Raw genomic sequence first — 25,873 nt, 5'->3', positions numbered from 1 at the left:
TCCTTTCCCCCCAAATAATATAGTTCATTTCCAACAGTGTCTAGTGAGTGTCACTGCTGAATTAGTTCACTCTTTCTCCCACCATTTCTGTGCTTCCCCTTCCCGTCCCCAACTCAGATAAATTTGCATACAAGACAAAAGATACAGAAGTCCAAAACAGTGACAAAAGGGAGAAAACAAGGAGGAAGAGGAGAAAGTATTGGTGGAGGAGGAGGAAGAGGGAGAGGAGGGGGAGGAGGAGAAGGAGGAGGAGTAGTGAAGGTGTGGCTCAAGTCTTAGAGCACCAGCTTTGGGTGAAAAAGCCAAGGAAGTTCATTTCACTTGGCATCTATTGGGGTATTCTGGACTTCTACCATGACTAGCCTATTCCTGTACATAAGAAGATGCCGAGTGAAATGAACTCCACGTCACGGAAACAAGAGTTATACCACTGTTGTAATTATTCTCAACATGCCATGTGAACTCGTACTACTTTTTTTTTTCTCTTTTTCCTTGTCTGTTTGAGTAGTTTGTCTAGTTTTGTTTCTCTTGTAGTCCCTTCCTGTGGCTGTACCCTCACTACCACTGTATTACATCCAAGTACCCTGGATATTGCCTATATGGGTAATAGAACTGGGGAAAGGAGAGGGAATACCAAAATTGAGAGACAAAGAACAAAAAGACAAACCATTCAAAAAGCAACACTTAGAAGCCATTTGGTGTAAACCAACTGCACAACTCTTGGGGGAAGAGTAGAAAGGGGAGGGGGGAGAGGGGAAATGAGGGAGGAGGTAACAAGTAGAACAAAAAATGTACTCACTGCCTTTCATATGAATCTGTAACCCCTCTGTATCACACTTTGACAATAAAGAAAAAAAAAGAAAAAACAAACAAAAAGTCAAGGGAGAGTGCAAAGCTCTGAGTTCAAGCCCCAGGGGCACATGGAAAAACAAAACAAAAGCCTCTAGTTCTCTTCACTAGGAGGATAGAACCATTGATGTCTGAAGCAAACAATAGTGACAACCCAGGGGTTCACAGTACTGAATGTGGAGAAAACAGGAGGGCTAGGCTAAAATGCAAAGGGCCTGGAGCTAAGTGGTTCCATTGGAATGGTAAGTAAACCTAAGCTGGAGTGAACAAAATTAAACACCACACAAGACACACCGTACAAAGTTTTAAATTATGGGTGATAAGAGTTAGGGAAAATTAAATGTGAATAGGATGGAGTTTTTGGAGGAACACTGGGAAGTTTAAGTTTTATTAGCAAACTTAAAGAATAATGTATATGTTTCTCATTTAAAGGGTCATCAACCATAAAATACCATAGAATCTAAATCATTAAAATAGACAGATCTTCCCAAGGCCCAATAGTTGCACTTAACCTATCAGTCACACAAAAAAGCTTTTGCCCAGGTATGGAAAGACAAAAGAAGTCCAGACAAGAATTCACATACTCTATAGCAAAAAGAGGACAAAAATGAGTCCTTCTTGACACATTTAACACTTCAACCAAACACAAGAGGTGAGGCCCTTTTCAGAGCCCAGGTGCCTGGGTTTTCCATACACAGCTCCTGCTCTCCACAGCCCTTAGGACACACCAAGGGGCATCCAGGTCTCTAGCCTGTATGCTGAATAGAAATTCAGTTTAGCCTTCTTGCCTCCTTGCTGTTCTTCTGTTGTAATTTTTAAGCATGAGCCAACCAACAGTCTGTTCTACTCAGATAGAACTGAAAGGCCCAAACCTAGCCTATCAGTTCCCTCCCCAGAGGACAGCAGCCCTCCTATGAAAGTAGAAGGTACTGTTCCTCTTGCTGTGAGACACTCCATCTGCTCAAGTCTGCCATTCACATGCCCACTGGCCAGCCACAGCTCCATGGCATGACTTGGAACCCAGTTTCAGTCTGCTAGCCAAGTAGCTCATTGGCCACTGGAGTCACACACAAGGAACAAACTCAACACGGAAAAGCAGGGCACTATATAGTTCACTGTTCCTTCCCTTCTCCCTTCTAGTGTCTCCATCATCTTGGAAGGAGAGCCTCCCAAACCATAATCCTTGCCAATCTCACTCCTGCTACAGCTGGATGGGCCTTCAGCTGCAGGGAATGTCCTCAACTACACAACTGTGTCACTACATAGTTACATTTTTTTATGTGTTGCCTGGTATGGAAATACTGCTTGAAACATTATTATAACTATGATCTAATGGCCCCTGACATCCCTAGAATTGGCAGGCCTGAGAGTGGTCCTGAGGACAGGAGCTTTATCGTACCGTTTAGGTGACATGTTCAAAGCCAGCCTTCTCCATGTTTTTACATTGTTCTCTATCAGCAGTGACAATGAGGAAGAGGATGCACTGAGATCAGGGATGCTACTCCAGGAAGATCTTCTCGTGGCCACACAATGAGGGGGCCCAACAGAGCACATGCTATACAATTTTCTCACTTTGTTTCCTTCACTTACTTATAGGTCCCTCACTGTAGCACTCAGAAATAGCAGGTAATCGTTGAGACAAAAGGCCTAGTGAATTATTTAGGAATAACTTCAACCATATCTTCTTCCCTCACAATAATGATACATGAGAAAACAAGGGCAATGAGGCTAGGGAAAAGGAAACCTCTTTGATTCCCAACTTGGTAAATATTACCAAGCACTGAGTTTTCACAAAAGCTATAGGCTTCCTCCCGTTGCCACTATGACTCCTCTTTAGACCAAGCAAATGAATCTGCTTATTACACATGTACATATTAACAGGTGCATTACAATCAAGAGCAAGACAGCGCAGAACACTCTTGCAGCTTCCAAACTGTAGGTATGTCTCTATCTTCTAGACAGGAGTCCCCAAAACACAGCCTTCTCAATCAGTCATTTCTCTTCCTTGATGCCTACTTAAGGTAACTGAATAACATATGCTTCTCTGCTGGAAAATTCACTCACATTAATTTGGAAGAGGGAAAAAAATGGTGAAGATTTCCTAATGGTTAGACAAGTTAAAGGGGAAAAAAGTACATACCATGTAACTAAGGCTACAAACATGTAACATGTGAGATTTTCATGCTATTACTTTACTTCCCATAATGTAATTTTCTAGAAGCTTTGGGAGTTCAATTGGGGAGTTCATTCTTTCTAACCACAGGGTCCTTGTGGTTAAAGTAAAATGCTCCAGCAAAGTTCATCCTCCCACTAAGGTCATGACTCTCCAGCCCAGTGGTCAGCTGACCATTATGAGGGAGTCAAGCACCACTACTGGGTTTTCTTCCTCCCAGTTTAAGACACCCTTCCGCACAGACATCTGCTGGGCAAGTGTCGCTATATGCCTTTCTCCATTTAAACAGCATTTGAGTACATGTAAACAATGACATTTGAGCATAAGATGAGATGCATAAGGATGTGCATGGACTTGTTTCAGTGAAGGTTGAAATATGCAGTCACTTCTCTCTAGGAACAGTGCTGTGTCTGTCAAACTAGTTCCAAAAGTTCCATTCGTGGGGATGCTCTTCCTCCATGCTGCTGAGCACCATGGGTACACAGGTGACTTTCTCTCCTATGGGAGGGGAACAGATTAAGAGGACAGACCAGGAAACACTGCTGTACAGTGATGGTAGATGAAACCTCAAATAATCTATTAGTGTTGCAATACACACTTCTCCCCTGACCTGTATTAGACAGGGATTGACCCTATGTTGATACATAAAACCTGTCTCTGTAAATTTAACTAAGGTTTCAGTACCCTTCATTGCTCTTTTATGCCCCTCAAGAAAAAGGGAAGCTGCCCTCCTTGAGGGCAAACCTCCAAAGAAGTTCAAGGTTTAAACTGACCCTCTACCTCAGCTCTGTGAATTCGGCAGCTGTTTGTTGTTATGTCTAACAGAGCTTAATGGTGGTGCTGTAGGGCCCATGAGAAAGTTTAACCCTTATTCTTAATTAACCCTCACTATACCATAAAATATCCCTTCTAACTTTGGGAAACCCCAAGAGGTTCCCATTTGATTGGATCAGGTAAAGCTAATACACTAGTAAGTTTTAGAAGCCATGTAATTCTCGTGTGTCCCCAAATGGCTCAACTGGAGACACCATGTTTTCCTTCCCTGCTTCCCTTCCTGAGACAATGTTTAAATGACAAGTCAGAGTGCAGCAGAGCTGAAGCTCCCTGTTGACCACCCCATATTGAAGAAGTATTGCTATTCAGTGAACATTAAACACTATTGCTCACATATCTGGGGCAGTTAGCAGGACTTTTGTATGAGCAGCACATCTATAGTCAGTTGTGCACACTTTAACAATCAAAATGCTCAAAGCTACACTTACAAACAACATTAACAATAAGAACTTCAAGCCATAGCAACTACAGTGTTAAGATAGCTGCAGTGGCCAACACTCTCCTAGCTGTCAACTCCCTCCACCCCCCTGGTACAGCTCCTCTGTGTCACAGACACATTCCAGAAGAGGACTAGTTTTAGTCTTCCAGCAGGCTAACCCTTTCTCCAAACCACATGGAGCTCAGTCTCACATACACACACACAAGACCTTGCTGCCACAAAAGCATCTGTCATCTATGGACTCACAGACAAAAGCAAACTACCAGGTCTGGTCCTAAATAGGCAAAGGAAAGAGACTGATAAGTATCCAAATTTGATTGATGTCCACAATTTAACAGTCTGAATCAGCTTATTTGCCAAAGTGTATCTACAGAAAAATCTTAAGTGTGTAGTTTGATGGATTTTACAAAGTAAATTCACACATGAAACCACCACCCAAAAGTAGAAACAAAGCAATATGGCACCAGAGGGCCTTTGGTTTCCCACCTGCATACCCCGCTCCATCTTGGTTTTGGGGTTTACAAAAATTGAATAAAAATAATATTATTTTGTATTTCTTTTCTTCAACATTATGCTTGAGAGACAAGTGGTTACAGAGTGGTCACCTATTATTCTTTTCTGTTTTCCTTTCTTGACTATGTGAGTCATTTCTGATTTGGGTTTGATACAGTAAATGTCTATTAGCAATCTTGCACATGTCTTCTCATACACATTTATAATAATTTCTACTGGACAGATAACAAGTAGGAAAGACACCATGGAATAAACAGGCAAATAAGACTATTGTCACAAATAGGTTCTCAAAACAGATTCAGAGGTAACTACTCACTGAATTTATGACAAAGAACCAATGTAATACAGTGGAGAAAGGACATTTTTCAAATAGCACTGAGTCAGTTAAACTGGCTTTTTATATGGAAAGAAATTTTTATCCCCTATCTCCTGACACACACAAAAAGTCCAGATAGGCTGTTGTACATCTACATGTGAAAACCAAAAAGGCACTAGAAGTTAAATAAATGAATATCTTCATAAGGTTTCAGTAGATATTTCTTAAACATTACCCAAAAATAATAACTATAAATGGAGCCTGCTACTGATGGCTCACACATGTAATATTAGCTACTTAGGATGTGAAGATCTGAGGATCACAGTTAGAATTCAGCCCTGGCAGCAAAGTCTGTGAGACTCTTATCTCTAGTTAACCAGAAAAAAAGGCTTTATGTAGAGCTATGGTTAAAGTGGTAGAGCGTCAGCTAAACAATAGCATGAGGCCCTGAGTTCAAGCCCCAATACCAGCACAAAAATAAATAAAAATAAAAAGTAACTACAAATGGAAACACTAATAAAGTAGACTTCACTAAAAGTAAGAATTGCTATTCATGGAAAGATGCCATTTAAGGCAGTAAGAAAGGAAGTCATGGCCTACAAGAAGCATTATCTCATTTGTACCAGACAAAAGGCAGATCTAGAAAATGAAATCAAGGCATATAAATCAATTTCAACAAAACATCATTTTAAGTGAAAGACACAAACAAGTATTTGTACAAAAGAGAATGTCCAAATGGCCAAGAGACATATGGAAGGTGTCCAGTGTCACTACTCATCTAGGAAATTCAACTTGAGAGCCACAGTGAGGTACCATTAATTGCACAGCCATCACAATGGTTGTGCCAAAACAAAATGGTTACAACCAAAACAAAAAAAGAAAAACCAACTGGCAATACCAAATGTGTGGGGGGGAATAGAATTCACACCCCTCAACAGCATGTAAATTAGTTTAACCAGTCAGGAAAATTGTTTGATAGTGTCTACTACAGCTGAACATGCACATATCCTATGGTGTAGCAATCCCACTTAATACACAGGGAGTGTCATTTATGGATTTCTTCCCCCCAAAAAATCACACAAAATACTCTAAGAATAAACACTCCCTTGAAGCTGTATTTCCTTGAGTATTCAATTAGCTCCAATATGAAAACTCCTGAATAATTCTATTGGCAGTGAATATAAGTTGCTTGCATGGGTTGAAGTGAAAATTTAAGCAACTCACTTTATTTTCTTCAAGAATAAAGACTAAATCACATCACAAATGGAAAAATTACATCTCCTATGCCCACAGGATACCAGTTTTCCTGAGAAATAAAAAGTATTAGGAAGCCATATGGGGAGCGTCATACAGCTTATGATTCTAGCAGTGGCTGCAAACAAGGTCACTTGCCCTCTGTGGCCATAGTAATTGGTCAAAAGCAACAGAGACCTCATCAGCAATGCCCTAAAGAAAACAGCCTACCCTTTCCAGTATTTTCAATTTAGAGAGCGGACACCTGCTACCCATTTGTCTTTCATGACACTGGGCTCATGTCAACCTACCACGTTATTTGGTTAGCTCTTGATCTTTACTATTTATAAACAGAATCTTCAGAGTATATGCATGCCCATGTAGAATGTGTACACATGCAGCTATCTATAGCAAAAAAACAAATTTGCAAAAATAGCAATCTGTAAGACCACATCTTGTTCTATTAATACCCACATACTGCAGTATTACATAATAAGTTTTTCCCAATTCTGTTATGCTAACATGCAAATAAATGAATTCAACCATAGCTAGGAGCTAAATTTGCTAATCAGCATGGCCTTGTATGTCTCTAACTACAGAAGAATTTGATATACTGAAAAATCTCATGACTCTACATTAGTAATTACTTTTCAACCTTGCTGCTTAGTTTGGGGGCTGTTAATACCCAAGAGTTTCAAAATAATATACCTAGCATACTCAAGTAGATCATAAGCTGGGTGCCAGTGGCTCACATCTATAATCCTAGCTACTCAGGAGACTGAGAAGACCTAAGGATCTTGGATCAAGGCAAGTCCTCACACTACCACCCAAATAAACCCTCCAGACTCAATTCCAATTAGCCACAAAGAAGCTAGAAGTGGCAAAGCTCAAGTGGTGGAGTACCAGCCTTGACTGTCCAAGCAGGAGTCAAGGCCTTAAGTTCAAGCTCCAGCACACACACACACACACACACACACACACACACACACACACACACACAGAGAGAGAGAGAGAGAGAGAGAGAGAGAGAGAGAGAGAGAGATTTGAATGCTGACTTCACAGTAGAAAGAAAGGGAAGGAAAAGGCCCAAGTTCTGGTTTGTTGATTACAGTGAAATGTGGGCATGGTAGCCAGGACCAAGGCTATACACGTTCATGTTATTAGGGTCACATGGCTTCATACCAAAATTTAGTCATAAGAAGTCAAATTCTTCTCATTAAAAACAGTCTTCTCTTTTAGGACTGATAGAAACTTACAAGGTTTAAGCACCTAGAAGCCACAGTAGAAGATGGTGGCAAAGCAATCCATAGCATGTACTTTCCACACAGCCAAACCTGGGCTGACTGTTGATTCTTGTCTTTGACAAGCTCTATGATAATGTTCCCTTTCAGTTTCCGTCAAGAGACCCCAGAGTCCCTGTAGTTTTTGTGTCAGTATTCTAGATTCCTTAGGCGTTCTCTTTTCATTATCAATTCTCCTAATGCTATCTTTTGACAATTCAATATTAATACAAATGAAAGTCAAAGTAATTTAGTTCCTCAAACAAAAACTGGCAAGTGCAAGGCCCAAGTTTCAATCACTCATGCTGCAAAAAATTAAGAAATAAATAAAACAAAGCAAAAGCTACAAATGTTGCTTAAAGAAACCATATACCATGAAAAACGTTAAGTGCTTTTGCAAACAATGACATTCTTGCCATGCCCTTTACAGCTTGCTAGCAAAACATAAATCCAAAGACATTTTCAAAGGCCCACTCCCATTTTAGGAGTACAAAAAGGACCGAGCATTTAACATCTTGTAGAACAATCTGGAAGGAACCACAGTCTTGAATCAACTTTAAGTGAAGATATTTCCTTCCTTTTAACTGTTTTCAAATTTATGTACATGAAATAGATTTCTTCTTTGAAGTATATATCCCACTGAGTCTGACATTGCAATCAAAACCAGGTGGAGGTTAAATCTAAACATCTTTAGCAGACTTGTCATTCACCTCCATTTATTCACACATTTGTTCCACAAATACATACTTAATGCATGCTTTCCACAAGACACTAAGTATTTTCAAAAACTCAAAGTGAATAGGATGTAGCAGATGTGGGGGATAGGACCAATAGGAGACACAAGGTAGAGTGGTGATTAGAAGGCAAAGGAAAGAAAACTACATTCTAACTGGAGAGGGATTAGTCAAGGTAGACATCAGGCAGAACTAGGAGAGGAGGAAGACATCCTGAGCAGAGAGGTAAAAAACAGGAAAGAAAGACCCAAGTTCCAGCACCGAAGCCAAGTGCACTGGCTCCACATAGATTGTACTGGAGTCTGGAAAAGGAGGATTACAATTTGAGTGACCATCTTATCATCCATCCTGGGACACCCTGAAGAGCCAAAAGAGGCATGATTAATAATTTTGTCATGATAAAAGATATAAACCAATACAGATGGGTAGCTAGCAAAATGAAACTATATTCATTCCCCTCTAGACTCACAGCAGGGCCGTTTACATATGTGTGCAGTTGTACCGAAGCATCTGATTCAAAAAGCTACCTAAACAAATCATTCCTGAGAGCATCTATGGGACATAGCTGGGAAATTTTTCTAGGCACTTTCTGCACATTTCAAAAGACAAATTTTCAAAATGAGCACGGAAAGTGTTAGTGATCTCCAATTCCACTGGAATTAGTGTGCTTGCCTCAGGCTAACCTCTAGAGAGAAACTGAAGATCAGAAAGACACCCTAGGCAGTGTGTACTGTGAGCAGTGACAGGCCACACACTGCCCCTTAAGAACTAAGACCAGACTGTCTCACTGAATCAACAGTGACACGTGAGAGGGGTTTTCTCTATCCATTTTGGAGATGTAGTACCTAGATACATCTGATTCAATATCTCACCCATGGCTCAAGAGAAGCCAGACTCTAATTCAAGCAATTCCTCTCTCCTGAATAATGCAGCCTGTGGCCTGGGTATAGTCCTCCCACCCCAGGGAGTAGCCAAGTCAAGATAATGAGCCAGAACACCTTTCTTAACAGACCCTGCCACATGACTAACTGCTAATGGCCATGGAGTTCAGTTGCCTGCCCTGCTCTGATGTTCTAGAATGCACCGATGTGCAAGCATAGGGACCCATTCTTACCAATGTCACTGAAGTACAATGTAATTAGTTGTATAACTCCCAAGCTTCAGGAAGTTATCTCTAGCTTTAGGGTACCCAATGAAGGTGCAGGTGCAGCTTAATCTTCCACAATGGTTCTGAGTGTGAGTCATGACTGACGACAGTCTGCTGCCAAGTACAATCAAGGAAAAAGTTGGTTAGGCAGCTGCAAACACAGTTTCAGGTCCTGTAGGCCCATTGGTGAAAAAAATACTTGAATCACACTAACAAAGAGCAAAAAGATAACTAAACTACCCCCATAGGTCTGGTAGAGGAGCAGTAATGGCATCCAAAACCTCATCAGTATGAGGAAAGAACATCTGGTTGTAGACACATATGTACAGGGTCTGGAGAGAAACTGAGACTATTCATACTTCACTTATTTCTGCATTTAGGCTGTAAACATTGCCCTACATTGTTGAATATTCATCCCTGGATGACTTAGGCATTAAAGAGCTATGCAAAGCACACACAACTATAAAAGAAAGTGAGCTGATTTTGGGATAGAACATTCTAAGAAAATGACTGAAGTAGCTGATGTCGGCATTAAGAAAACAATTTCCCATCATTTCTCTTTATGAATCCATTGGTGAGAAACAATGAAAACCAACTACAACAATTTGGACAGTAGACTCAGAAAGGTGAAAAAGGGCAAGTAATTCTGGTATATGAAAATTAATCCACTGTGATGAGTTCCAGAAAGAGGGCTCTGAATTGTGACAACACTCTCTGAGAAGACTGGAACAAGCAATTTTGATCTCCAGGGTCTGAAATGCATTAGCACAAAGTGAAGTGGACAGTTACTGATTGGCTATTAGATTTTTCTGACCTAAGTGATCCATTAGGATCTGCCTACCCAAACAGATTCACTCTGGGATGCAAGCACTATCTGTTTAATACTTATGACATACCTACAGGTTGGCAGGATGTGTAGTTGTTTTTATCTTTCCTCATTTAAGAAAAAAATGTCTAAAGTTGAATACAGATATTTTTTAAGATCCAATTAAGCCAGAACCAGTGGCTCATGCAAGTAATCCTAGCTACTCAGGAGGCTGAGCTGTAAGGATCAAGATCAGAAGCCAGCCGGGGCAGGAAAGTCTATGAAACTCTTTATCTCCAATTAACCAGCACAAAGCCAGAAGCAGAACTGTGGCTCAAGTGGTAGAATGCCAGCCTTGGTTGAAAAAGTTAAAAGACAGTATCCAAGCCCAGAGTTCAAGCCCCAGTCCTAGTACACACACAAAAAAAGATCCAATTATAAAAATAGTGACTGGTAGTTGACATCTGTGCAAACTGATAAATTACAGACCAGTTTTTGCCTGCAAAGAGCCATTTTGATTTAAACATGGACCAATATAATACATGGATAATAAACATAATGAAAGTTTTTATTAGGGAGTTTTTATTACTTTGAGCATGTGTAATAAAGGAACAAAGCTTGCCTGTCCTCCATGAAGAGCTCAGTATCAAGACACAGACTCTGGCATAAAGATAATCCAAGTGTTTCTCCCATGCACAAAGATAATGACAAAGTCTATGTTAAGCAAAATAAGGATTTTCACCTTGGGCAAGGTCAGTCTGCTGGTCACAGGGAAGCTGCAAAGCCTGGCCCAGCCACCCCAACAGGTGATGAGACAGCTGCCTAGTGATATGATCTGCCAGCTCCTGCCAGCATAAATGGATTCTCTTCCCCACTCCAACATCCCGTATAAGTCCAGCTTCCAACACCACCTTCCTCTCTTCTTTCCTTCTACAGAAAGGTTAGATGGTCAGTGTAATGGAGAAAGCAGAGGAGTGCAGCCACATTTCCATAAAGTATAGGAACCAGCTCCGGCTTGCAGGACACAGTTACCTCTCTAAACTCCACTTTCCTCCTGCCCCTGTGGTTGGTGCAGCACCAAGTCAGAGAATTACAGAAAGCAAAGCACTCTCCACATGTCTGTCACATGGTGGACATTTAGTAAGTGGCTACTCTCACTTCTTCTAATATCATATAATGCAGTGGCTCTATTTCCTCAGTAGTGGAAAGGACCCAAGAGTAGTAACTGCCATAGTCTGGGGAAGGAGGGATGGAGATAATACAGAGACCTAGGGATAATGAGATGAGATGAGGGAACTGCTCCATGTCTTTGTGGACTTAACTGTGGTGTTATTAGGAGACTCTGTGGTTGTCGGAGCTCACAGAACTCAACACTAAAGTCCATCTTACTTGTAGACAATTCATACAACACTTTCAAAGGCATGAACCAAAGTATTTAATTAGCTCTCAATTAAAGTAAACCATCCAACTAATAGAGACATTTCAACTTCATTATTTCCAAAATAAAAAAGAAATCTAAGGTCTAAAATTCTATCTTTAGGCCTTTATTTCTTATTTTTTAGGCAATCTTCTTAAATTAAAGGATAGCATTATTTATAAACAAATAGATGCCATCTGAACAATTAATCAAATTATCAGTTTCAAAATAAAGCATAGACTGTACTGAACAGTGTGAGGACGTGGATTATGAAGGGAGAACATGAAAGTGATCTTCTCATTTACTAGATTACTTAAGATAATGAACAGAATGGCTTTTTCCCTAAAAATCCAGTAACAGGCCTTTATGAATAAGCTCAAAAATATACTATTATTAAGGGTGACATAGATCAAAATGCTTTGTACTTACACACTGATGTGTGGAATTGAAATCCCTTTGTATGACTACTTAAAGATAACATACAGTTACTTGCAGTAAGCTAAGGAAAAGTAGAAAAGCCTGCTGGTGATTCTGATGACTTGTTTATCATCTCAAGTGTTTGTAAAAGGTTCTGTGAGGCTGTTCATGCTAAATTTTCATGAACACTGTTACCAAACATAGGAAGCTCTTTTAGTGTAAACCTGTATATCTATCTTGGGAAAAAAACAAACGAGTCTTAAAATAATTTCTTATTCAATGCCTTATTTGTAAAACAGATGGAGTCCCAAAGAAATGATTTGTAAATGAGAAATATAATTCTGGTCAACCTACAGCATATTCCTGAATATGTTCTGGTCGTGACACTGGAAACAACTGGCTTACTTTGCCCACCATTCCTCACTTGGGGCCCTTGTTCCTCCCTCTGATTCAGAACCCCCACCTAAAGAAATGCAAAGGTTGGAGATAAGCCTAAGCCCAATATTTAAACTAATGTACAACACCATAACTATGAGTTATTAAAATTTATTAAAAAATGTTTAATGTAATACGTGATCTACCATGCATGTGATAAAATATCTGTGTAGCATTCATTGCTTGATAAAATTTGACATTAAAGATTTCTTTTTTTGTTGTTTTGTTGTTTTGTTTTTGTTCTTGTTCTTGTTTTTGTTTGCCAGTCCTGGGGCTTGGACTCAGGGTCTGATCACTGACCGTGGCTTCTTTTTGCTCAAGGCTAGCACTCTACCTCTTGAGCCTCAGCACCTTTTCTCTTTATGTGGTACTGAAGAATCAAACCCAGGGCTTCATGCATAGGAGGCGCACACTCTACCACTAAGCCACATTCCCAGCCCCTAAAGATTTCTTTATTCTATAAAACATTGTCTTCTACTGTAATAGTTATGTCTTTAGAAAACAGCACACTACATTCTTAAAGAGTGTGTGTATGTAGTAGTACTGGAGCTTGAACTCAGTCTGGGCACTGTCCCTTAGCTTTTTCAAGACTAGCACTCTACAACTTGAGCCACAGTTCTAGTTCCAGCACTTTGGTGGTTCACTAGAGATCAGGGTCAAACAGATTTTCCTTCCCAGACTGGCTTTAAACCATATTCCTCAGACCTCAGCCTCCTGAGTAGCTAGGATTACAGGTGTAAGCCACCAGTGCCTGCCTGTCCTAAAATGTTAATGCTCCAAAACATCACTTCAAAAAGACATAGTAATTACTTATTTAAATACAGTGTCCGCTCTTTCTTATAAACCAGGCAGGGGTAGTTAGGGAAATGCTAGCTGAAAATACAGGCAAGAAAAATAAATATGTCAAGTCATCCTAGGAGGTATAAGATAATCAACTAGATATGAGACTGGTAGATCTAATATTAACTGTTTTCGAGTTTAGCAGAACTTGTAGAAGACATATACTTCCTTAGCATTCCTCTAGTCACACAGTAAGAAACTTATTGAGGCCCTACTGTGTTCATGGCACTGAATATCTGGGGGTTTTAATGATGAACAAGAAGCCAACTGCCTTTATTAGAAAGAAGAAATGTAAAATCACATCCTTGAAGTATTCAGACTTCAATAGAAGTACCAACACTACTTCCTAGACAATCATCAGTATTTCTCCATGTGCAGTTATAGTCTTCACTGAAGACATGATATCAACCTACACGTTTTCAATTCCATATGTCACATATCTTAACCAGTGACTTTTCTTCCTTATCTCCCTGGAGTGTAAAACAAGTAACAGACACTGCCACTGTTCATTAGGTATTATTCACTAAGTTACACTATAAATCTCACTATGGACTCTAAGGCACTCATCTTCTTTTGTTAAGAAAAAAATGTAAAAACAGGATGGCTGGGCAGCAGTGGTTCAGGCCTATAATCCTGTCTACTCAGGATGCTGAGATCTGAGGATGGCGACTCAGGCTCAGGCAGGGAAGTCCATGAGATTCTTATTTCTAAATAAGTACAAAAAAAAAAAACCCCAGAAATGCAGCTATTGCTCAAGCAGGAGAGCACTAGCCTTGAGCAGTTAAGCTCAGGGACAGTGCCCAGGCCCTGAGTTCAAGCCCCAGGACACACATAGGCATAGACAAATACACACACAGAAGGTGTGGCTCAGATGATAAGAGCACCAGACCCTGAGTTCAAGTCCTGATCCCAAAAGGAGAGATTAAAAAATAAAAACATGTCCTAAAAACAACAAAGGGGTAGTCTGATATGTTCTCTAAGATTTCACCTCAAGTTTCATTATCACCACAAATGTAAGGCAACCAATAAAAACAAAAACATTATATAGCTCTACAAAAAGAAGTGAGGACTGTGCCCAGTTGAAAATAACATTCATAGAAATATAAATTGCAGAGCAAAAGAAAATAATATATCACTAAAAGCTACATGGACAGCAAAAGATACTACTTTTCTAAGTTTAAGGAAGTGCTTGCAGGTAGGCAATACACTTGATCTTCAAGTCCTTTCGTTGTGTCCTTGCCCACACATTAACTGTACAAACAGATGACCATGCAAAATGCAGTTTCCCAACTGCCTCTTACGGAGTGTCAGCGTGGTGCTGCATATTGCACTAGGTGACTGCACAAGTAGATAACACCAAGAGGTATGGTTCAAGGTGCTTGCAGATTTCTGTACATCTCAAATACCAGCAGTACCAATTCCCTCCCTCTGCCACCCCTTCCCCTGGGTGCCACAGACTGCTGACATATTCTGGCCTCTCTCTCCCACAGGTTATCAGCCACAGGAAGGATGGGTGCAGCCCTGCCAGTGAGGGTGTTTTGCTCTTGCTCACTGTCCCAATAAACCCCTGACTTTCAGAAAGCAACGTTTTCCTATTTGCTCCAAACTTGAGCAAGCCGAACAGTCTAGTTTTGTCCAAGGTCTCAGCACTTCTGAGCTTATCAACTATCTTCCCCACCCCCACCCCCAACTTCATGTCATGAGAAACATTTGTGTGTGTGTGTGTGTGTGTGTGTGTGTGTGTGTATGGCAGACCCAAAATATCATAATAGAAAGAAGCCACCACAAACTCTCAATCCTACTTCTGGAGTTTAAAATACACAAATGGACTGTGTTGGCTTCCTTCTGCACAGTAACAGTGCTCAAAAGATCTCAAAAGCCAAGCAAACTGTCCAGAAGAACTTCTACCGATGGGGAGGCCTGCCCCACCAGGCAAGGATTCAATCCAGCGGACTGTAATCTCTCTAGGCGCTCGCTCAGAAGCCTAAGAAAGCGGAAATCAGCCTGTGTGTTCACAAACCCCACTCCATTGGCCCGGGTCACCGAGGGAGGGGAGCCCGCTCTCCCCCAAGGACAACCATCGCAAGCGGCAAACTAACTATAATATCCAGCAGAAGAGACCATTTTAAAATCTGTCCACTGCCTGGGATTTGTAAGAAATCGCCGAACCCCCGGCGATCTCTAGGATACCCTGGAATCCGCGCCGAGGAGTCGTCCCCGGGCCAGGCTGGCCCCCGGCAGCGCGCCCAGCCCCGGCTGGTTCCAGGCCCGAAGCCCACCTGAAGAGGTGACAGCCCCAAGTTGCGCGGGGCCGTCTGAGCGCGGCTCCCCGGGCATCTCCGGAGCACCTCTCCCTCCTTTCCCAATGCCGCTAGCCATTTCCAACTGCAGCTCCAGCCCTCGCCGCCCCACCCCCCCTCAGACGCCGGCGGCTCGGGAGAGCCGCCCCCCAGCCCGCTGCCCCCGGACGCTGCCCCCGCGACCCCCGCCCCGAGGACGGCCCGGCGGGCGCCCGCCGCCCCTCTCCGCTTACCTTGATGATGCTGCTCCGGCGGGGCAGGCCGCCCGGCTTGCTCTCCCGGGGCAGGGGGCAGGCGGCCGGGCCGGGGGTCGGGACGAGCGCCACGCCGCGGGGTCCCAGGGCCGGGCTGGCCCGGCTGTCGTCCGCTGACACGCCGAGGCTGCAGTCTCCGTTGGAAACGCCGCCGCTGTCACAGCGCGCCCGCCCGTGGCCGAGGCGCCCGCCACCGCTGCCGCCGTCCCCGGCTTTCAGGACGCCCTTGGGGCCGGGGGCCGGGCCCGGAGAGGAGGGTAGGGCCCCGCCGGCGGCGCCCCCCCGGCCGCACTCCGCCATGGGCGCCCCGCGACCCGCCTGCACAAAGCCGCGTCCCCGCGTCCCCGCGTCCCCGCCGCCGCCGCCTCGGGCCGCCGCGCGGCCCCTCCCCCGCCCGCCCTCCCCTCCTTTCCTCCCCTCCCTCCCTCCCCGCTCCCCCTCCCCCCCGCGCCGCTGCCGCCGCGCCTTCCGCCCTGCGCCTCGCCGCCGCCGGCGGCTCCGCGCGCCTCCCCGGCTGCCTCGCGTCCACGGCCACCGCGCGGGTCTGGAGCCGGCCTCGCGCGCCGTGCGAGTCGTAGCGGCGCGCTGAGCGGAGGAGCCCTGGAGGGAGAAGGGAGAGGGCGAGTCAGTTCGGCGGCGGCGCCCGAGCGCTGCAAACACGCCCGACACACGCGCCGCCGCGGGCGCCAGAAAGAACCCGCGCCCACCCCGGCTCGCAGCCCGCCACGCGGGATCCGCACCCGGGCCCCGACACCGCGCCGCCGCTCCCGCCACGCGGAGGCGCCGCCGCTCGCCGAGCACCGTCACGTCCTCTCGGCGTCCCCGCCGGGACCCGAGAAGCCGGGAGGAAGCGCACGGCGGGCCGGGGGCGTCGTTCACCCGCCGCGCGTCCCCGAGGGGCCACCCGGGCCCACCGACCCTTCCCGAGCGGGGCGCTTCTTCCTATAGGCCACGGGGACCCGTCCCGGACGCCCCACGAGCCGCCGCCGTGGCAGCGTCCCAGACCCCGGGTCTCCTCCCGCAACTGCCCATCGCCCGCTTACAGCGCGCGGGCCGCAGGTGCCGAGGTCCTGGGGCTCGGCCGCTGCGCCTCGCGTGGATCCCCAGCCCCGCGCAGGGAACTCCTTCCCTTCCCATCCCAGCGGGGAAGGACCAGCGCTCCACCCCTACTCCGGGCTTCCCCACCGGGTCTGCTGGACACACACGGAAACCAAGCCGCTTCCCTAGGACGCCTTGGCCGAACTACTCCGCACCTCCTGGAGAGAATTGCCAGGCAGGGGTGAGGAGGTCGCCTGCCTCTTCAGAGCACGCGAGGACTGAGCCTGTCCCGCGCCCTCCCAGCCGCCGGGCAGAGGCAGGGGCCTAGCACTGAAACCCTCTCCTTGGCACGGTTCTTCCTGATTCTGCCACCTGGCTATACCCATCAGGCTCCTCCCTGGGGACCGATTGATGGCGCTTGCCTCTAAAGCCAGTCCCAGTTCTCTGACCACTAGCCTAAAAAATGTATATTTCTTGCCCACCCCACACCCTCTTCGCCCTCCTTACCTTGTGGACCCGGGCCCCCACCCAGCCTGGTCCCACACACCTCTCCCCCCAGGCTCCCTGGTCTTCTGCCTGGCTCCAGCACCTGCTCTTTTCCCTTCCTGGAAATGTAGTAGCCAAGAAGTGCAGAGAAACTCGAGGTCTCAGGGCCGAACCTAAAGACTTTTATTAGCATGATGTGGTACCAAACTGCAGAAATCTTGCATACAACACGGTCTGGCCCAAGAACCAACATTAAATAGTTCCATGTTGTTCCCAAGGGCATTAAAAAAACACCTTCGGATCCTCTGGATATGGGTTCTTGTAACCCACAAGCCAAGCCACCCAAGCTTCCACACATATATCTCTTGCCAACCTAGGCTTACACGCTGACAGGTATTTTCATATAGAAAACAATTGTGTTCAGTCCTATTCCTTTTTTTCTATTTCTAGTTTTGTTACAAAATAGTTTTTGCCTTGCGATAGATTTGCAGAAAAACATCCAAATCATGCAATCAGGTTCTTAGTGGTATGTGGGCTGAGAGAGGGGAAAAGCAGAACACGGGGCCTTTATTCTTGAAGTCCTGATATTTTGAGGGATTTCTGCAATCAAATCCAATTCCTGTCTGCATTCACCAATCCCAATTTGGTGGTGCCCATAGATGCTGAAACTCTTGCCACGAGTGCCCTGAGCTGAGTAGACTGAGTAGACAAGCAGACAGGTGTAAACACGTGGGATACTCTTTTTTAATTATTATTTTATGGAACCACCATCAAACTCACCAATGCTTTCCAAAATGAACACCTATCCATCTCACTCTAGACTCCCAACAGGTCAAACCAGGGAGATTTCCTTGAAACAGAGTTGGCATTTAAATTAAAACGTTTCCCAAAGCATCTTGGCAGACCTGTAAGTAATGATGCCAGCAGCCCAAGGCCTGTGCCAGGTTCCTTTTTATCCCCCTAAGTGCTTTGTCTCCCACAAGCCGCTGGTCACACGCCTGCTGGTGTTAGAGCTGTACTTCTTCATCATGCAGACAGCCAAACTGTAGGTACCATTTCACAGACAGGACCGTGGGCAGCAACATGCTCCTCTCCCAGGCACAATCCTCAGCTCCCAATAGGCTTTTTAATAAGCTAAAGTCTTTTTTTTTTTTTCATCACAAACAGCACAGTAAGCAATTGCTTCTCCTTCCTGCTTGAGTCTCTGCAGTTGCTAAGTGATTGCTTTCCATTATTCCTATTCCGCATGAGCAATGTTATTAAAGAAATTGTAAATATTATGCCAAAATCCTCACTGAAGTGTTTTCACGGCATTGTAAAATTCATAGAAGTTAGAGTTAGAAAGAAAGCCAAAATATCATAGTCATTCCTCAGCAAATAACAGTTTGATGGTTCCTTTGAACTAACTTTCTGAGTAGGGCTATAAAAGATAGACATAATATTAATAGAATGTGCATTCTGGATAACTCCATGATGCTCATGCCAGTTTGTGATATCTCCCAGCTAGTGGCTGTATTCTGACAAGTAATTTGTTCCCAATGTTTTAAGTCACTAGGAGCCTTCATTAATCTCATTCTCTCATGTCACCAAAACACAGCTTTATCTCTTATGCTTGCTTCACATTTCAATCCACTCTCAGCTTTTAATCATTATTGTCACCCTTCATCCAAGTGTTTTCCATTTGTTTGCATCATTAATTTGATGTGTAGAACTTGAGCTAGTCAAGTTCCCTGGTCCATAATAACCTTCGTTCAAGTCTCCCAAAATAACCTAGAGCTGTTTACTGACTTCTTACCATCATTTATACCCTTGCAGGTTATGAATTCATATCTAGTTTCCAGTTCACAGGGTCTAAGATTACCACTCTCCAATTTTTTCTGACTCACAGATCACTTGGCCTTTAGGTTATTTTCTCCTCTTCAACGTGTTTGGACAATTTTCATTTCCAAAACCTCAGTCTCATTTCTCTAAAGATGCAGTTTAACCTGTGAGCCTTCATATTTGACTGTTCCCCATATGTGTAATGTGCAAACCAACCAGAGCAGAAAACAGAAGATCAAAATGCTTTGAGGGAGCTGGGCCACAATGACTGCCTATAATCCTAGCTACTCAGAAAGCTGAGATCTGAGGAATGAGGTTAGAGCCAGCCCACACATGAGACTCATACCTCCAGTTAACCACCAAAAAGCCAGAAATGGAGCTGTGGCTCAGGTAATAGAGGGGCAGCCTTGAACAGAAAGGCTAAGGGACAATGCCCACACTCTGAGTTCAAACTCCAGTACCAGCACACACACACTTTTTTAAACACTTTGATAAAAATACAGATTACATCAAAGTACTAGTCTGCACTGTCCACCAATTGTTTTCTGAGTCAGTTCACAATATTGATGTTAACCTGCTGTGCTTTGTCAGCTTAGATGGTGTTTATTTGATCATGATCCAAGGAAAAGAAATATGCAGGGACCACTTCTTCTTGGCCAATAATGTGACCAGTTAGACTTATCAGAAGCTCTCATTTCATGAGGCGCCAGTGGCTCATGCCTATAATCCTAGCTACTCAGGAGGCTGGGATCTAAGGATTGTGATTCAAAGCCAGCTGAGGCAGAAAAGTCCCTGGGAGACTATTATCTCCAATAAACCACAGAAGTGGAGTTGTGGCTCAAAGTGGTAGAGCACTAGCCTTGAGCAAAAGAGCTCAGGAGTAGTGCTCATGTCCTGAGTTCAAGCACCACACTGGGGAGAGGAGGGCTTTCATTTCCATATGCTTAGTTTCTTTTGACACTAACGATTCTCCACCCATTTCACTTGGATCCATCTATAAGTGTATATAACTAGGAACTCAGAGAATTACATATATGCTTTCTATCCAGTAAAGAACCACTTTGTAAATTTATTAAATTTTCTTAGTGTCTTTTGAATTAGGTAGTATTCTCAGGGAACCTATTAATTATTAGAGTTTCAATAGACTTATTCTATCAAAATAAGTAACAAAATGGTAAACTGATAGGATTCTTTGAAAAAAAATAACTTGTTTAGCATAGTACTTTTGTAAATTCTCTCTCATATATTTGAATGCATTTGTATAACTTTTATTATGGGAGTAATTGGTCCTTTTGAATTCAAATGTCTATGGATGGAGGATGGGTGGTAATATAACAAGTGAAGCTAGAAGGATTTGTGCCATAATTTATAACTTTCCAATGGTAGTAGACAGCATATCAAATACAGAGCAATAATCTTCCTCATTCATCTTTGGTTTTCTTGCTAAATTTCATAGGTCTTTGTGTTTTTGGTTTTTGTTTTTGCCAGTCCTGAGGCTTGAACTCAGGGCCTGGGTACTGCCCCCAAGCTTCTTTTGCTCAAGGCTAGCCCTCTACCACTTGAGCCACAGTGCCACTTCCAGCTTTTTCTGTTTATGTGGTATGGAGGAATCAAACCCAGAGCTTCATGCATACTAGGCAAGCAGTCTACCACTGAACTATATATAGTCCCAGCCCAGAACAATGTATTAACATGCAGATAAATCCAGTTGCCATTCAGCCAGAGAGAGAGAGACAATGATATTGAGAGAGAGGTACTAAAATGAATAACTGTAAAGAATCTTCAAGCTGCCAGGAGGAAATACTTACTGGCCTATGGCTTCCAAGATCATCTTATTCTTCCAGAACAAACAGAAATCTGGAACGTAAAACTTTCTGCTTTGTTAGTTCATTGTACATCTATAAAATGAGCTCCTAGTTATAAGGTTTACAAAAAGGCCTGCCCCCGACTCCAATTCTAACTGCAGGATAAACAAAGTTCAGCAAATGCCTTCAAAGTTTTTCATTTTCCTTGAGTCTTCTTATCAATCTGTTTTCCAAAGACAGATTTATTTTTTTAGTTTCAGACATATCTAATGTCTATATTGTCTCACATATCCCAACAGGTAAAGTGGACTCCCAAACTACTTCCCTTTATCTACCATCCCACAATCCCAACACCAGACTCTTGTCACACAGCTTGTAGTTCCCCTTTGTTCATTTGCATTCCTACACCCTGCCCTGCCTCATGACCAAGGCTTGCAACCACATTCTCAACAACACATGGACCTCCCTCATCCTTGTCCTTCAACTACCAACTTAAAACTATGCACAACCCAACTGTGGCTTTCTCCACACATGCCCCATGTTACCACTATGCTGCAGAAAAGGAATCATCTAGCCAGGCATTATTACAAGGGTATTAATTTTGTCTTCAGTAGAGACGTTGGTGCTATTAAGTTAGTACTTTACTCGTTGCTAATTCCCTAAATTATTACTCTCCCACCTGACCCTCTAGCTATCCATCTCACCAGCTGTCCTAGGATTTTACTTCCCACAGACAATAAGATGCCCCAAGATATTAACTGCGTTAACTTTTCCTCTGTTCTTGTCTTCCTTAACCCCATATTTGCTGCCTAGGGCTCAGAAGAACCACTTGTGTTTTGGGACTCTTCTGATCTAACATGATTGATTTATTCTCCTACCCTCTTGTCAACAGAGGGTGAAACGGAGTCTGACCCAAGAGACTAGCAAGTCCCAATGTCAGCTATGCAAAAATAGGAAGAAAGAGGAGAGGATGGGATGCAGCCTTAGACCCCTGTCTTTTGGATCTTACATCAATTGGCAATGGAAAGAATAGGCACTCCAAAAAGGGTACAGCTCAGCAGTGAGTGCATGCACAAGGACCTGGAGCAAACAGTGGTGCCTTCAGGAATCAGGGAGAAGACATTGCCTTCTTCAGAAACCCGATGGTCTCTGAGGATAGGGCCATTGCCAGTTTAATTTGGATTGTGTCATGCAACATTCCCCAAGCTAGTAGTACACCCCTCAGCTTTAACCATTGTGGATAAAGGGATAGTTTCATCTCACTGCTTTTCCATTTTCAGACTGTTAAAATTAGCTGTGTCTCCTATTTAAACTGCCCTCCTGATGACCCTGGGTTATATTCTTTTCTTTTTATATTTTTTAGGTCTGAGATTGGAACTTGAACTGGGTACCTGCAGATATGACTCATTGGCTAGCACTCTACCAACTGAGCCATGCCTCCAACCCCCTGGTTTACATTCTTATCTAAGATAAAAGACCTTCATTTGTCTTTATCTTTTTCAACCTTTGTGGAACATTTGACATTGTTAACTCATCTTCTGTTGTAATGTTCCCTTGCCCTGCTGAAGTTGCTGGCCTGACTGTACCACAGAAATCTCAAGTCCAGCATATTTTGACTTTAATACATAGAAGGTAGACTCCATACACCAGTTCCTGTAACTCCGTATTTCCCTTAGTAGCATTCTAGCCACATAGGAGCATCACAGAAGAATTGAGTATCAGCCACAACTCCCAGGAGTCCTTGCTCTGGCTAACTACTGAGGCATTATAAATCAACCCAGAAATGTCTCTCTAATCCATCCTCATCAGAATGACTGGCTTACCATCATCATATTTCTGTTGAACTGCTTCAATTGCCACCTCAACCTGGCTTGCCTGTTTCCTCCCAGCTCCCACCAATCTAATGCTCCATCAGATTCATCCTGTAGATTTCTGTTCTACCTCACTCTCTCCAACAGCTCCACTGTCTCAAGGCCTCTCATAACCCAGCTGTCAGCTTCCTTCCTCCCATCTGGCTCTGCCTTGATGTGCATCTTTCATGCTGGTCACACTGGCCAGTCTTGGGAAGGCCAGGAACTCCTCACCTCTTCTGCTTATGATCTTTGCTAGTTGGAGAATTGTTTTTTCTCTCTCTGCATTAAGAGGACTAAAATGCATTCTTTCACCACAAGTTCTTACTGCTAAAAATAATAGCTATTATTATTTCTTTAGGCTTTTAGAGCACATTGTACATGCCTCCAAAATGACTCTCATTAAAATACATTGTGATCATTTATGTACAAGTCTTTTCCCATATGAGCTTGAGCTCTACAGAGTACAACTTTTCTCTCTATGACCTGAGCTCTTCAGCCTTTAACACTGTACAGGATACATCTCAAACTCTGCACCAGCCCAGGACCTGACAAACCAAAGATCCTCAACAAATTTGTAGATTTTAATTAAGAAACCTGTTTTATCATCCATTTTTGGCTCTCATATTTTTTGTGTGCTGGTATTGGAGCTTGAACCCAGTGTCTCCCACTCTTGCTTGGGTTTTTCACTCAAGGCTGGCACTCTACCACTTAGCCCTACCTCTACTTCAAGCTTTTTTGCTAGTTAGATAAGAGTCTAAAGGACTTTTCTAGCTGGGCTGACTTTGAACTTCAATCCTCAGATCTCAGCCTCCAGATTAGATAGGATTACAGGCATGAGCCACCAGTGCTTTATGGCTTTCATATCTTTTTCCTTTTTCCTTTTTCTTTTGTCTGAGACCAGGACTTGAACTTGGTACCCCTGCTTTGTTCATTGGCTGGCACTTTGTCAACTGACATGTCTCCATATTCTCATAAAAACCATTTCTTCTTTCCTAAATCCTCTTTCCTTGGATATACCAAATATGTCTTACTCCATGCCTTCTAACTTTTATTGCTATTTTTTCTTATCTGGTGCAAATGCCTGAAGTCTTACTATCTGGGAACTATATATGGACTTTGTGTAAAGATGTGCCAGGGGAGTTTGAGGAAGGAGGGACATCTATTTTCTATTGTGTGTAAATTACAGTACCTATTTCTATAGCAATTCAAAATAATAAATTAAGGAAACAATCCCTTAATTTACTGATTATAGGTCAGTAAAAATTATGACCCAGCTCTGAGAGTAGGATGTAACACGAGGCTCCCAGAACAAACTATCCTCCAGCCTGGCACAATGCCCGACTCCTTAATTAGTTAGAAATTCCCACCATTAACAACCCTCAACATGAGAGAGGACTAAATCTCCAGAAGCCTACTGTTAAAATGTACAAATTACCTGGCAAAAGAAAGCTTCCCTAGACAGCTCCCACTTACGCACATTAGCAAAAAAATTAGCCAAATGTCACCTTGTCCTTCTTGGCAGCGACATATGGAGCCCACATGTGAGAGAAAAGACAGGTTAATCTTGTCACCCAGAAGGTAGCAGAAAAAAAGTTCAATATACTGCTCTCCTGCTGTGGGGTGGGGTGGCAGGGGCAAAGAGGCTCTGCACAAATCATGAGAGATGAGGAACTATGTTTTGTGGTTTTATAATCTAGCTTGCCTTCAGTCCAGGGACAGAGAAATGCCAAAAGGAGGGGGTGATTAGAGAGGCAGAAGCTGGAGTAAACCTAGGCTTGGCAGAATTGATGGAGGTGGCCTGCTCTGTGGGGGTCAGAGGTCACTGTGACATCCAACTATGAGGCATGCAGGTTCTTTTCATTAGTGACTCCTGGGTAAATGCTTCTTCTCTTATTAAATCTTTCTATCATGTGGAAGAGAGCCTAAATGATCTTTTACAATCATGTGGTAGTATACATTAAGGGTCTTGGGCTCCAACAGGCTGAGTTCCAGAACAGGAGAAGTGGGTAACTTCTTTCATCACAGGTATTTCAGGCTCCACAGAAAGGAGACTTTCCTTGCTCCTCTATCAGGCCCTGGTATGACTACCAGTGGAATTTCCTTTTCACAAAAACCTTAAGGACAGGGTAGATGATTATCTTCTAGGGTGATATGGACAGTTCTAGCCCCAAGGCAAAAGTCATAATGAATGGATCCCTTTGACATGTGGGTATTTAATCAGACTGTGTGTGTGTGTGTGTGTGTGTGTGTGTGTGTGAGAGAGAGAGAGAGAGAGAGAGAGAGAGAGAGAGAGAGAGAGAGAGAGAGAGAGAGAGAGAGAGAGAGAGGCTAAGTTTGGAAACCAGTGTCTCAAAGATCTTGTTAGGCAGGCACTCTTCCATTAGTTATGTCTCTAACCCTCAGGTAGGGTCTTGTTAACTTTTTTTGGGGGGGGTCCTAGGGCTTGAACTCAGAACCTGGGTACTGTCAGTGAAAATTTGCTCAAGGCTAGTACTCTACCACTTGAGACACAGTTCTACTTCTAGCTTTTTGGTGATTAATTAGAGATAAGGTTCTCATAGACTTTTCTGTGATGGCTGGCTTTGAACCTTATTCCTCAGATGTCACAGCCCCAGGAGTAGCTAGGACTACAGACATGAGCCATGGAAACACCTGGGTTTTGCTTTTTCTACCTCATGCTGGCCTCAAACCCCCTATCTTCCCATTTTCTCCCATGAGGCTAGGATTGCAGACATACAACCTCCATACCAGGCCCTCATCACTGATTCTTTTGGAACTGTTTTGGAGTTTAATTAGATGTTAAATTTTCTCCTCCCTCAGTTCTTCTTACTCATTTTTTAATGGAATTATTATGTGATGAAATGTTTTACCCCTCTTCCAAATA

The 25,873-nt window shown here is 43.5% G+C and overlaps 1 protein-coding gene across 1 annotated transcript in view; it reads right to left on the bottom strand.

Annotated features, from left to right (window-relative positions):
* Positions 1–16,379, bottom strand: part of Plcl2 (phospholipase C like 2) — a 179,496-nt gene extending 163,117 nt beyond the window's left edge. The window contains exon 1 of the mRNA XM_048355928.1: positions 15,966–16,379. Within this exon, the coding sequence (XP_048211885.1) occupies positions 15,966–16,286 (321 nt within the window). The 5' untranslated portion in view covers positions 16,287–16,379. The remainder of the gene's footprint in view (positions 1–15,965) is intronic.
* Between the last annotated feature and the right edge of the window lie 9,494 nt (positions 16,380–25,873).

Source organism: Perognathus longimembris, chromosome 10 (assembly GCF_023159225.1).
Source record: "Perognathus longimembris pacificus isolate PPM17 chromosome 10, ASM2315922v1, whole genome shotgun sequence".
Taxonomy (NCBI): Eukaryota; Metazoa; Chordata; class Mammalia; order Rodentia; family Heteromyidae; genus Perognathus; species Perognathus longimembris.
The sequence above is the reverse complement of the archived record's forward strand: the minus strand, read 5'-3'. Positions and strand labels throughout refer to the sequence as shown.